We start from the raw sequence: 15,523 nt of genomic DNA on the forward strand, positions 1-15,523 counted from the left end.
TAACTACAGAGAAAACACTGATGGACTCCAACAATGTTCCTAATAATTTTATCCGTTCATGTGCGGCATGAATGTTATGTTCACAAGTATGGAAATAGTGTTGGTAGCCCAGTTCGTAGCATCCTCAGTGTGCGCGTGGCACTATACTGTCTGCTGCGCAGTCACAGAGGGAACACCGATCTCTAGACACCATGACGGTAGTGTCAAAGGTGTGTGAAGCAGATGGGGGTAGAGAACGGTACTTTTATGTAGGTAAAACGTCGCTGTACGAACTGGAGGCATTTATTAAGAAAACTCCTTGATCAGTGCAGACCCGACGTTTATCTACAACAGGAGTTGAGTTAGCACTCAGCGATGAAATGGACGTAACAGGGTTCTAGTGGAGTTTCGCACTGCTTATGACGAATTGTGCTGTGGATCCTGTAAGACAGGCAGCCAAGGTGCTCATATCCCTCGCAGTGAGTATGCTCCACTCTCCTGGACTGTCTCCGTCCCTTCAGCCCCTCCTAGACAGCTGGTAGAGGACTTTGTTCCGGGTAGTCTTACCAGTCACTTCAGTTACAGGTGAGAATTTGCATGCGCTATCGCGGATTCCTTACCTGCCATACCGAACATCAAGCAGCTTTGACAAGCGAATATTCATACCGTGCTTTTTTGGAGACGTGTCTCATCACTGTAAGCTGCTACGATGGTTATTACCTGTTGTGCTGTTGTGTGTTGTAACCGACACGGTGGTAAACCAAATTCTGTATTCTGAAAGCACACTGTTGTATTCAGCAGGCCAAGGTGACTGAGTTGTCTGTTTTAAGGCCTGTATACAGTTGGTCTGAACCTTCATAAATGATACCGACAAAATGGATAGCCAGAGGACAGCTTTCATGCTACAAGACGGGCAGCAGTCATCTGCTTCACTCTGGCTGAACAGGTTTTCAAGACACGACCCCTTCAGCGATCATTCAGTTCTCGCCACTATGTTTACACGTTGTCCCATTAAAAACTAGTTCTTCATTTTGTATTGTCTTCATTCTTGCCAACAATATGCTGCACTGTGCAACATTATGGGTTTTAGAGAAACCAGATGTCTGGCTCACAGCTGTCTCCAGCTTCCCCCTCGTCCCTACATCTGTGTTACTTAATATACGCACTTAAAATTAACGATATACCAGGAACCCGGCTCTGAAATGATCTGACGAAAGATAACTCTTTCGTAGGAAATAAAAGCGGGAACATACTGTACTGGTGAATGAAGGGTTTTGGAGAGAGAAAGTAAATTAGTGAGAGGTTGGTCGAGCAATATGTGGGGAGAAGGCAGTTGTTCTCTGGAGAGAAACTCACTTTCACACTCCAGCCCTCTCTGTCTCTGTCTGTCTGTCTGTCTGTCTGTCTGTCTGTCTGTCTCTCTCTCTCTCTCTCTCTCTCTCTCTCTCTCTCTCTCTCTCTCTCTCTCTCTCTTTCTCCCTCCCACACGCTCATACACAGTCACTATAGTTAGTTAACACTGCTCACACATAAGGGGCTCAGACCAAACACAACTCAGAGAATTACCCATTAACGTAAGTGATGTAATTACGAGAGTGAGAATAGTGGCAGCTCAGAGAGATAGAGAGAGAGAGAGAGAGAGAGAGAGAGAGAGAGAGAGAGAGAGAGAGAGAGAGAGAGAGAGAGAGAGAGAGAGAGAGAGAGAGAGAGAGAGAGAGAGAGAGAGAGAGAGAGAGAGAGAGAGAGAGAGAGAGAGATAGAAAGAGATAAAGAGAGAGAGAGATAAAGAAAGAGATAAAGAGAGAGAGATAGAGAGATAAAGAGAAAGAGAGAGAGAGAGAGAGAGAGAGAGAGAGAGATGCAGGAGATATACGAGTAGCCAGGGAAGTAAATGAGAGTAATAAAGTTAGGGATCCCCATGGTGTACTGATCAGGCTGGTGGTTGAGGTCTAGCGTTCACACACACACACACAATAAATATATGGCAACTATTGTTGCTCTTTCAGAGACGAAACTCGTACGAACAGTGAATACTATAATCCCAGAGGACTGTTAAATAATAAGGGAAAAGAAAGTAGTTGTAGTACTAGCGCAGACGAAGGAAACTGGAGATCTGAGGAACTAGCAAGTCTGGAAACAACGGATTTCAGGGATTATATAGCAGGTACTGTTATGTCAAGAGAGAAAAATAATGTTCCACCAAAAAACAGGAATAGTATCAGAATAACAGGACAAAGATCACATACTGGAGGTAGTAACAGAGAAAGCTAAATAAACAAAGCTGAACAGCCAGTACTAAGAAATTTTAACCATAACAGATTGCTTGTGAGAGCTGGGATCCCCACTGCACACTGAAGACCACAAAAATGGAAAGAAATTTTTTTTGAAGAATTAACGAAGAATTTTCTGAGACAGCAAACTGTATGAATTAAACGAGAATGAGGGAGGAAGCTAGTCAGAAAACCTGACCTAGGTTAAGTTATGTAAGGTTTGTCAGAAAACAGGACAAGAATTTCCTGATGCGGGTCTTAGTCATATGATGACCCAAGTCGGACCGAAGCGTCGTCGTAAACTCCTCTCTTCTATGTGGGGGTTATATGTGTATCGTTCCAGTCACAGTATTGTGCCATTTTTTGTTATTTACCCCTCCCCCCCTTTAAAAATTATAGTTATGATTTTAACCATTTAATCTTCCCCAGCTTTCACACAATAAATATAGCATAGCTGAAATTACAATGAGCCACAAGGTGCCAAGTATCATGCTGTGAGTGCCTGGTAGAAGTCTGACTGGGGAAACAAAGAGTTTTAGTAGGAAATATGACTAAAAAAAAGGAAGGTCTACGTCGTAGAATGACAGTGAAGTATGTAAATAGTGACAGACAAGAACCACTGAATTTCAGGCCCATCTCTGCAACATAGTGCAGTATGTTGCATAGAATATTGTAGCAGTTTGAGAGAAGAGTCATTGCAGAAAACCATCACAGATTTACGGACGAAAAAATCCTGTCTTATCTACTCTGCTGGGGAGACGGCGTCTTCTTAAGCTATAAGAATGTATTTCATAAAGTATAACACAGAGATTAGACAAGGAATTAAAGGAACAGGCAGAGTGATCCAGGGAGTACCTGGATCACTGAAGGAAGAGAATAGCAGTGAGTGATTTCTTACTGTTGCTCTCATCGTCTTATGGAAACATTCACTATTGTAATATTCATTCATGCATAGTAATTTTAAAATGTCCTCCATATAATTTAAGGCACCTAGTATTATTAATTAGGCTTTGCAAATATTTTTATGATTAAAACGTTAAGGTAGGTAGGATGTGTTCATTTACTTTACAGAGTTGCTTGCTGAAGTGGCTGTTAGTGGTTGATCGCCAGCTCAGACTCGTTACCTGGGTTGTTTGGCCTCTTTACTGTGAGTTTTGGTAAGACGTTCGTAGGTTCTCGTCGCCGCCCTGGAGGATTCTCCCTTCACTCTGATTATAATCAGGTTAGAAGTAGTGGCGTGAAGACATCCTGTTGCTGCTGCTCTTCACCTGCAATGCTCTGGGTCCAGACTGTAGTAACCTGACCAGAACCTGGACTTACAGGAATGCACTGTGAGGAAAGGTGGAAGAAGCTTGCCCTGACGATAATCAGTAGAGAAGAGGATACGGGAAGATATGACTATCACGTTTAAACACTAAGAAGAATTGGCAGGGAAGATAGGAACGGTACACAGTTTGAAACAAGAGGACTAGTCTCGAGGGGGACACAGGCGGAAGCTGAAGACATGAAAATATTTCTTTAGTCTCAGGGAGGCTGAAAATGTGAAATGGCTTAGATGAGGCAGTGGCAGAGGCAAGATGAGGCAGTGGCAGAGGCAAGATGAGGCAGTGGTAGAGGCAAGATGAGGCAGTGGCAGAGGCAAGCACAATACACATTTTCAAGAAGAGGTATAATAAGGTTCAAGAGGCCAGAAACCAGTAATGATGATCATAGTAATCTAGGAGGTCGCCAGGAGGTGAGTCTCAACCTCCGCAAACACAACTCAGTAAAATGAATTCGGTGAATACACACACACACACACACACACACACACACACACACACACACACACACACACACACACACACACACACACACACGTACGTACGTTCAAGGCAGCAGTTTCTCACAGGTGTTCACAGGACGGTGATCAGGTACGGCTTAGAGAGCCTCACCCAGCCCTCGCGGGGGATGATAGTATTATCCTGGAGCCGCTGGCATGATACCTATAACTATTTTCCATAAGTCGAGAGGGCCGAAAGTCTCGCAATGGGAGGGGAATATTACGACCTTAAGGTAAATTGTTCGAGGGGATGAGCATAGCGTTTTATGTGTCGCCTTGCATGTGGGAAAGAGTTTACGGGGGAAATGCCTGGTTGTGAGAGCTAGGCAGTATAGCTGAGTGTTGGAATGTTGTTGGAGAATGCTGAAGGGTGTTAGAGTGTGTGTTGTAGAAGTGTTGGAGACTATTGAGAGCTTATGAATAAGGTGAGAGTGAGTTGAAAAGTTCTAACGAGAGTTAAAAATTAGTGGAGGTAGTTGAACAGAGTTGAAAATAGCTAAACAGGTGTACAGATGCATTTCTCTTTCCTGGCTCAAGCGTGTCTCCAAGGGACAGATTACCACATCTGCTGTTTTCAGTTAATATTTCTGAATTGCATTGTAAAAGCCACTGTTTTTTTATAAACAAGAAAATAACAAGGCGTTGCACATGTGCCTAATGTATCAGACCAGACTGTGAGGAGCACACCACAGACTGCCTGGCTATCGACCAGGCAATTGGGTGACGATGTGCACTCCTCTTCCTCTCAAACTCGCTGCGTTGTGTACACACACGCAGTGTACACAGCACACACACACCACATACACACGTACACGCACACGCACACACACACACACACACACACACACACACACACACACACACACACACACTGAAGCTCACAGGAACGATAATAGACGTCATCTTTCCAACGGGATATCAGATCCTGAGGAAAGACAGAGGGAACAGAGGGGGTGGAGTGGCACTGCTCATCAAAAACCAATGGAATTTTTATGAGTTGGAGAGAGACAGAGGAGAAGCAAGAGACTACATAACAGGAACACTTCAGTATAACCCACCACAGAACAGCAGGAGGCCAAGGCGATGGTTGACACACTGGCTGAAGTGACCAGAAGGGCTCATACGAGCAGGGCAAAGCTGCTGATTGTGGGTGACTTTAATCACAAGGAAATCGACTGATAGAACCTGGAGCCACATGGGGGCCCAGAAACATGGATGGCTAAGACGATGGAGGTGGTACTGGAAAACCTCATGTACCAACACGTAAGGGACACTACCAGAGAGAGAGGATGCACCAGCAAGACTGGACCTAGTATTCACCTTGTGGAGTGCAGATATTGAGGACATCACATATGAAAGACTCCTCGGGGCCAGTGACCACGTGGTTCTGAGCTTCGAATACATAGTAGAGTTACAAGTGGAGAGGGAATCAGGAAGGGAAGGACGAATGAAGCCAAACTACAAGAAAGGGGACTACACAGGCATGAAGAATTTCCTGCACGGAGTTCAGTGGGACAGAACTGGCAGGGAATATGTGACAACAATATGCAAGGAAGCTGAGGAGAGGTTTGTACCCAAGTATAACAGAAATAACGAGAAGGCCAGGATGAGCCCTTGGTTTACTCAAAGGTGTAGAAAGGCCAAAACCAAGTGTGCTGGAGAATGGAAGAATTATAGAAGGCAAAGGACCCAAGAGAATAAGGAGAGCAGTTGCAGATCCAGAATGAATATGCACAGGTAAGAAGGGAGGGCCAACGACAATACGAAAATGACCTAGCAGCAAAAGCCAAATCTGACCCGAAGCTGTTGTAAAGCCACATCAGGAGGAAAACAACAGTCAAGGACCAAGTAATGAGGCTGAGGAAGGAAGGAGGGAAGATCACAAGAAACGACCGGTATGTGTGGAACTCAACATGAGATTCAAAGAAGTGTTCACAGAGGAGACAGAATGGACTCCAGAAAGACGGAGAGGCGGGGTTCACCATCAAGTGTTGGACACAATACATACAACCGAGGAAGAAGTGAAGAGGCTGCTAAGCGAGATAGATACCTCAAAGGCGATGGGGCCGGATAACGTCTCTCCATGGGTCCTGAGGGAGGGAGCAAAGGCCTCTTTGTATACCACTAACAACACTCTTCAACACATGTATCGAAACAGGGAGACTACCTGAGGTATGGAAGACAGCAAATGTATTCCCAATTTTTAAAAAAAGGAGACATGAAATATTAAACTAGGACCAGTGTTTTTTTCTGGGATTTGTGAACGACATGACGGAAGGAATAGACACAGAAGTGTCCCTGTTTGCAGATGATGTTAAGTTGATGAGAAGGATTGAATTGGACGAGGACCAGGATCTGGACAGGCTGCAGGCCTGGTCCAGAAATTGACTCCAGGAGTTCAACCCCACCAAGTGCGAAGTCATGAAGATTGGGGAAGGGCAAAGAAGACGGAGGACAGTCTAAGGGGCCAGAGACTACAAACCTCGCTCAAGGAAAAAGATCTTGGGGTGAATGTAACACCGGGTACATTTCCAGAAGCGCACATCAACTAAATAACCGCTGCAGCATACAGGCGCCTAGCTAACCAACATCTCCGATATCTTAATAAGGTATCGTTGAGGACCCTGTACACCGTGTACGACAGACCTATATTGGAGTATGAAGCACCAGTCTGGAACCCACACCTAGCCAAGCATGTAAGGAAATTAGAGAAAGTGAAAAGGTTTGCAACAAGACTGGTCCAGGAGCTAAGGGGCATGTGCTACGAGGAGAGATTAAGGGAAATCGACCTTATGACACTGGAGGACAGGAGAGATACGGGAGATATGATAACGACATAAAATACTGAGAGGAATCGACAAGGTGGACAGGATGTTCCAGAGATGGAACACAGCAACAAGGAGTCACAGTTGGAAGTTGAAGACTCAGATGAATCACAGGGATGTTAGGAAGCATTTCTTCAGTCATGGAATAGTCTGGAAGTGGAATAGTCTGGGAAGGGTAGTGTAGGCAGGATCCATACATAGCTTTAACAAGAGGTATGAATGATAAATCTCATGAAGCAGGAAGAGTGACGTAGTAACGGCCAGTGAAGAGGCTGGGCCAGATGTGAATCGAACCCTGCAACCTCAACTAGGTGACTGCACACACACACTAAATGTTAGGTAACGTGATACACGCACACAACTGTGCCCGTGTTTCAAAAATTAAGTATTTTTACCATTGTCCTATTTAGGGTCATGCTGCTCCTGTGAAATGATAGGTAATCAGGATTGATGGAAGGAAAGGAAGATCTAGTTTCTTAGATAAAGAACCAGCAACAAAAACAGCCTTGAAGGATAATATTTGCTAATTACGGTCTCCGGACTATGAGCTGTGACTCGAGACTACAATCACAAATAGGACAGGACACTGTATATTGGACGTTTCGATATTATCGGTGGATACCAAACTAAACATGTGACTGGACGTGGAGATTTATGAATACCACACAACACAGTGGTATAATGACAAATACAAAGATAAGGACGTATGGTACCTACAAAATTCTTTTAAGATGATTTACATCTCTTATGTATAAAGCACCTGTTTGGAACCCTAACTTTGAAAAAAACGACAAGAAGACCATACAGACAAGGTCAATTCGTTAACTTTAGTAAACCCAGAGCTTAGGGAATTAACTAAAAGCCAAAAATACTGAACCTCAGGTAACTAAAAAAAATAGACTAACGTTATAGAGAGGCTTTGCCACGTAGAGAAGGACGAGTCAAACAGCGCCTGGGGAAGCTGGCAATCAGGACTGAGCCAAGGAAAATAGGTCATAGACCTCGAACATGTGTGTGTGTGTGTGTATTATATATATATATATATATATATATATATATATATATATATATATATATATATATATATATATATATATATATATATATATATATATATATCCTAGGTAGTAGGTTGGTAGACAGTAACCACCCAGGGAGGTACTACCGTCCTGCCGAGTGTAAAACGAAAGCCTGTAATTGTTTTTACATGATGGTAGGATTGCTGTGTCCTTTTTTCTGTCTCATAAGCATGCAAGATTTCAGGTACGTCTTGCTACTTCTACTTACACTTAGGTCACACTACACATACATGTACAAGCATATATATACACACACCCCTTTGGGTTTTCTTCTATTTTCTTTCTAGTTCTTGTTTATTTCCTCTTACCTCCATGGGGAAGTGGAACAGAATTCTTCCTCCGTAAGCCATGCGTGTTGTAAGAGGCGACTAAAATGCCGGGAGCAAGGGGTTAGTAACCCCTTCTCCTGTATATATTACTCAATATAAAAGGAGAAACTTTCGTTTTTCCTTTTGGGCCACCCCGCCTCGGTGGGATACGGCCGGTGTGTTAAAATAATATATATATATATATATATATATATATATATATATATATATATATATATATATATATAATGTATATATATACCCTATTAGTGCTGGGTATGGCCCCTTTCTACCTCCAGAACAACATACATTCTTCATGGCGTTGGAAACATTGCACAGAGATCATGGCCCATGTTGACATAATATCACGCAGTTGCTGCAGATTTCTCGGTCACATCCATACTGTGAATCTCCCGTTCCACGACATCCCAAAGTTTTTTTCCGAATTCTGACCCTATCATCTGCATGTCGTAGCAGAAATCACAATTCGTCGATCCAGGCGACGTTTTTCCAATCTTCAACTGTTAATGTTGGCGAGATTGCCCAGGTTAACCTTGGTTTCCTGCTCTTAGCTGACACAAGTTGAACTCGATGTGGTCTTCTGCTGTTGTAACCTATCCACTTTAAGGTTCGACATGTTTTGCATTCACAGATGCTCTTCTGCATACCAATGTTGTAACGCGTGGTTATTTGAACTACTGTCATTTTCCAGTCCGCTTGAACCACTGTGGCCGTTATCATCTGACATCTCTCATTATTAAGGCGTATTGGCCTACAGAATTGCCGCTCACTTCAAGTTTTGTATTTTTCACACATTCTCTGTAAACTCTAGAAACTGTTTTGCGTGAAAACCCAAGAGAGATCAACAGTTTGAGGGAGTCAAACCACCCCGTCTGGCGTCAACAATTATTCCAGGGTCGAAGTCACTTAGATCACATATCTTACCCATTCTGATGTTCGGTCTGAATAAAAACCTCTTGACCATGTCTGCATGCTTTTAGGCAGGCATTGAGGTGCTGCCAAGTGACTGGTTGATCAGATATTAGTATTAAAGAGCAGGCATATGTGGATTAGGAAAAGCAGTACAAGAGGGATAAAGAATGTCATCGGATTTTTCCTTTTTCCAAGTTTGTGAAATCGGTGGCAAGTAGGTGACATGAGGAAATTTATTTTTATGATGGGTGTAATTCAGCTTACTAGTGTAGAAGAAAAAGTTGTATAACGCAATGTATGAGGAGTGAATCTGAAGTTAGTGGTACAGGAGAAAAGGTTGAATAAAACAAGAATACTAGAGTGGCACTGTAAGACTGCAGTGGTGGGAAGTTCTATTCGCTTAGCCATGAAGGATATACCCACCCATGTTAGTCCTCCAGCACAAGGAGAGTGAGGCTGGTGGGAGAGCTTATAATAATGTGGAAAAACGAAGCAAGTTTATATTGAGAACAGCAATGTTATTGAAATTAGTAACGGACTAGGGATTGTAGTATAGAACCTGGATGAAATTAATAAATTGAATTACATGGAAATGGATGTAAATACCTAAATACGTGAAAGAAAGGAAGTTGCGTTACTGCTGAAAAATCTTTGGAAAACTTTCAAGTTTGTTGGTGAATACAAAACGAGTGAGACGTCTGAGTCAAGTGGTGCCGACGTTTTTGTATGTTTGCGAAACATTGTATCTTAATGTTGCCACGGCATTTCCAGTGCATCCAGGCACTGGAAATGCCGAGGCTGGCATTAATATGCGAATCACAAAATTATGAGACAGTGTGGGTTAGGAAAAGTGTAATTCAAATAGTGTTAGATGGCTCGTCCAGATAGACAGAATTGAGGAAGGTAGATGACGAAGGTGTTAATAATTAAGATGAATGAAGCTCACTGAAGGGCGTTGGGTTAGGTAAGGTTCATCAGGAAACTGGACAAATGTTTCCTAATGCGGGTCTTAGTTGATGACCCGCCGTTGGAGCTTTTGGTCATCTGACCAAGGCCTTCCGCTGGCTTACCGCTCTACCTCTTTAAAAATTATCACTTATAACCATTTAGTTGTCAGTGAAGGGGTAACTGTGAGAGCTTGAGCAGGCAGCATGTTCATGTGAGCGTGCTAGAAGAAAACACTGAAGATGGGTCTTTGGTATTTGACGTGTTGACAGACTGAGCCTATTAATGCCTATAAAATAACTCATGAAAAGTGAGTCAGAGTTGAGTTTTGAAGATTAACAAAACATTCTTAAAAACTGAAGATAACATATCACTAGTGGAACATCAGCATCACTGTCACTTCCTGGTCGTCCAATAGTGTAGCACAGTAACTACCCCAGTACTAGCATCACTGTCACTTCCTGGTCGTCCACTAGTATAACACAGCAACTACCCCAGTACTAGCACCAATGTCACTTGCTGGTCGTCCACTAGTGTAACACAGTAACTACCCCAGTACTAGCATCAATGTCACTTCTTGGTCGTCCACTAGTGTAGCACAGTAACTACCCCAGTACTAGCATTGTCACTTCCTGGTCGTCCACTAGTGTAGCACAGTAACTACCCCAGTACTAGCATTGTCACTTCCTGGTCGTCCACTAGTGTAACACAGTAACTACCCCAGTACTAGCATTGTCACTTCCTGGTCGTCCACTAGTGTAGCACAGTAACTACCCCAGTACTAGCATTGTCACTTCCTGGTCGTCCACTAGTGTAGCACAGTAACTACCCCAGTACTAACATCATCACTTCCTGGTCGTCCACTAGTGTAACACAGTTACTACCCCAGTACTAACATCGTCACTTCCTGGTCGTCCACTAGTGTAACAGTACCTACCCCAGTACTAACATCGTCACTTCCTGGTCGTCCACTAGTATAACACAGCAACTACCCCAGTACTAGCATCAATGTCACTTCCTGGTCGTCCACTAGTGTAACACAGTAACTACCCCAGTACTAGCATCAATGTCACTTCTTGGTCGTCCACTAGTGTAGCACAGTAACTACCCCAGTACTAGCATTGTCACTTCCTGGTCGTCCACTAGTGTAGCACAGTAACTACCCCAGTACTAGCATTGTCACTTCCTGGTCGTCCACTAGTGTAGCACAGTAACTACCCCAGTACTAGCATTGTCACTTCCTGGTCGTCCACTAGTGTAGCACAGTAACTACCCCAGTACTAGCATTGTCACTTCCTGGTCGTCCACTAATGTAGCACAGTAACTACCCCAGTACTAGCATCACTGTCACTTCCTGGTCGTCCACTAGTGTAACACAGTAACTTCCCCAGTACTAACATCGTCACTTCCTGGTCGTCCACTAGTGTAACACAGTAACTACCCCAGTACTAACATCGTCACTTCCTGGTCGTCCACTAGTGTAACACAGTAACTACCCCAGTACTAACATCGTCACTTCCTGGTCGTCCACTAGTGTAACACAGTAACTACCCCAGTACTAACATCGTCACTTCCTGGTCGTCCACTAGTATAACACAGCAACTACCCCAGTACTAGCATCAATGTCACTTCCTGGTCGTCCACTAGTGTAACACAGTAACTACCCCAGTACTAGCATCAATGTCACTTCTTGGTCGTCCACTAGTGTAGCACAGTAACTACCCCAGTACTAGCATTGTCACTTCCTGGTCGTCCACTAGTGTAACAGTAACTACCCCAGTACTAGCATCATCGTCACTTCCTGGTCGTCCACTAGTGTAACACAGTAACTACTCTGGTATCACTCTCAGTTACTTACCCGTTCTCAAGACAGAAAAGGGAAACGCTCTGGCATTTTCATTTCCATCACGCTGACGGGGCATAAAAAGATAAAAACTGGACTGAAAATAGTTGAAATTACGTTCCTCTCTCTCCCTCTCTCAAGGTTATTACAAATAAAGTTTTTTGGGGCAGAGAGGTCCTAAAATTTCCTTTACATCTCTGCTTTTATAGCCTCTCGTTATATTCCTCATCTCTCTCTCTCTCTCTCTCCTTTACTTTCTCCTCCTCCTGCTCATTTTCTTCTTCCTCTTCTTACTGGCGTCTGATATCCTCTTTAATTCGTGTTTTCTAGTGTCTCAGCCATTTCTGTCTAATTGCTAGTTGATTTTATTACCCCAAAATATAATTCAAAGAATTTTTGTTTGTATTAAGTTAAACTTTCTCTCTCACCACTTGCTTCCTTCTTCAGGTGTCATGGATCAGGCACCGGGATATCCATCTGCTGACGGTGGGCCGTTTCACTTACACCTCCGACGAGAGGTTCTCAGCGCGTCACTCTGCAAGTTCTGACGACTGGCTCCTCATGATCCACTATCTGCAGGACAGGGACGCTGGGATGTACGAGTGCCAGATCTCCACCACTCCTCCACAAAGTCACCTCATACACCTCTCTGTTGTTGGTAAGTGTCACATTTTCGACACTCAGGCGTCACCTCGTTCATCTCTCTTCTGTTAGCAAGAGTCACTTTAACACTCCTCTACGGAGCCTTGTGTATTTTTCGTAGGTTACACTGTTACCCTTCATAGACACACCTCATACACTACCTTATACTGCTGTTGGTTAGTGTAATATCACAACTTATCCATAGAGCCACCTTGTGCACCTCTCCACAGAGCCACCTCATAAACTTCTCTGTAGATGAGCACTGGTGCTTCACCATTATTTTCAAAGTTCCCAGTTGCCAACTTCTGAAAATTTCTCTCTAAAGAACCAGCCAATTTTAACTACTGCATGCAATAATTAAATTATTAAATTTGGCTTAATCGATGCAAAATTTGTGCTTCATTACTTTTTTTTATCTAAATGTTTGGTATGGCAATGGGAAATCCTCCCACCAGTTATTAGCAATCTTATATGAATTTTATGTTAATTAAGGCACCTTGTTATGAAAAATTCTTTTCCTAATGAAAAATGGCAAAAATATGTGGACATCCTATTTTTATATCCTGTGTGTGTGTGTGTGTGTGAGAGAGAGAGAGAGAGAGAGAGAGAAACGCTAGAGGCTTGGTCCTCCACAAGGGGCTGGTCCCTCTGACCTCCCAGACGACACTAGAGCATAACGACCCCGGCCATAGAGACAGCTATAATCTCATGATATAAGAATAAAGTTTTTAGTAAGTTTCTGCTTAGTCTAACCTCAACCATAAATTCACTGCTGGGTTTGAAGAAATTACTCTATTTCACACCATGACACACACACTGGATTTCCTCCAGGTTGATCTGATTATTTCTAACTCGTAATTCATAGATGGCCAAACAATAAAAAATACTTTAAATAATGTCATTCAAGGTACCGTAAGGCATCGCTTTTTCAAGCTGAAAGATAATGAATCGTGCATAAAAAAATATATATAATAATCATACCATATCATGTAAACATTATAGCAAGTCGGACTAGAGTCAGAAACTTTATTGTTAGATTTAATGACTATATAATTATTTATTAATGATAATTGCATTATTATTAAATATCAGAATGGATGGAGGAAGTATAGAGAAGTGAATATATATGGATATTCGGGAGTAGACGTGTCGGCAGATGGGTCTATATATGAGAGACGAGATGAGCGAAACATCAGATGGTAGAGTGAAGTGTTGTAGCATCTGTGGAGAGAAACTTCATAGACGCAAAAATGAGGATTGCTACAGAACATAATCTTATAAACCCTTTTATATGGGTGTGAGGCATGGGTTTTGAACGCTACAGTGAAGAGGCTAGACGCAGTGCAGATGTCACATGGACAAGCGATGTGTGGTGTGTTTATGTTAAAAATTTAGAGTGTACAAATTTGAAGGCTATGTGAGGTTATGAGAGGTTTTTATTTAGAGCGCAGAGGAAAGGAGGGAGTTACTTTTGACATTTAGAGAGGATGGGACTGAAGAGGATGACCAGTAAGGTTAAGAACATGAAGTGTGGAAAACTTGCGGGTAGGTTGTGAAGGTTTTATGTGGTAGACGCTTAAGCATACAGCAGGCGCGCAGCTCTTGGTTCCGAGAGAGTAATTATCAAATATTATCTTTCGGTGGCGTTGTTGCCTGATGTCAGGGCAGTAGTAGCTCTTCATCAATGAAACTAGAGCGTATCTTCCCTTCATTGGATCAAACCTAATTATCTCTCATTTCACAGTATGACCCCAGACAAGATTAATGATTCTCAATGGTTAGAATTACCTAATTTTTGTAACACATGCAGAAGTGTGTGCGTGTGTATCCCGTTTCTTAACATATATGTGTGTGTGTGTGAGATTTTATGAATTTGATGTGTTGTTGGAGTGCGAGCGAGGTATAACTAAGTATCCCCTGGAGGGATGCCTTATAAAGTTGTATGATTTTTTTATTTTTTATTCCAACTTTTCGATTTTCTTCCACTCATAACTCGAGAATACCTCATCAGTCGGATTCAGATTTCGAAGTCTTGTGTAAGTGCCCTAGGACTTAACTTATTAATCCCATTTCCAACATCCTGGAATGCCTCGAGTGAGTTCCAAAACCCTCAGTGATGGAGCTTCAGACCTCCCCCAAAAAATTTGTCTCCTATTCAGCGACGTCGCAGAGTGAAACTAAAGTGTGTAGGTGCAGATCCGACCATTTCATGAACATTGTAAAATTTTGGTTCCCGTTTAACCATCAGAATCAAAATGTGTGTTTCCCTCTTCTGAATGACGTCGGTATGAAATGGCCGATGGATCTTGTAGCCAGGATAGTGTCCATTTAGCTTGGTTTGTGTGTGGGCAAATTTGTCAGTCCAATGAATATTTCTGATCGTATTGGACTATATTCAAAAAGCACAAAATATTTTTAATTGCAGGATTGTAGAGAATTTTATAGCAAATGTAACTGCAAACAGAAAGTTGTACATCTGCACACGTATAAATACAAAATATTTACATATGTAAATATACATATGCATTAATAAGTATACAATTACATGCAGATAAGAAATGGAAGCATATTAAAACGCACGTATATTAAAAATATGCTACAGTGTTATTTTATAACATATTTCGACGATTTTGATCAGTTTGAGGCGTTGTCTGTATAAAAATTTATATGCACAAACAAGTATACATATTTATATTTTCCTGCATTGCAATTTTATGATTACCCTCAAATATTTCTTTTGCATGCACTTACGTAGAGGAGGCTAGGCTTGTGGAATACGGAGATACCGTTCTAGAATTGTGTAACAATCGAAATGCATCTAGTTTATGAAATAATTCTGGGAGATGGGTTAACTGGACTGTCCTGGAGGTGGGAAGA

At 42.4% G+C, this 15,523-nt stretch overlaps 1 protein-coding gene across 1 annotated transcript in view; it reads left to right on the top strand.

Annotated features, from left to right (window-relative positions):
- LOC128700671 (neurotrimin-like) overlaps positions 1-15,523 on the top strand; it is a 388,655-nt gene that overhangs the window by 324,539 nt on the left and 48,593 nt on the right. Inside the window, exon 4 of the mRNA XM_053793960.2 lies at positions 12,452-12,662. Within this exon, the coding sequence (XP_053649935.2) occupies positions 12,452-12,662 (211 nt within the window). The remainder of the gene's footprint in view (positions 1-12,451; positions 12,663-15,523) is intronic.

The sequence above is a fragment of the Cherax quadricarinatus genome, chromosome 56, assembly GCF_038502225.1.
Source record: "Cherax quadricarinatus isolate ZL_2023a chromosome 56, ASM3850222v1, whole genome shotgun sequence".
Lineage (NCBI taxonomy): Eukaryota > Metazoa > Arthropoda > Malacostraca > Decapoda > Parastacidae > Cherax > Cherax quadricarinatus.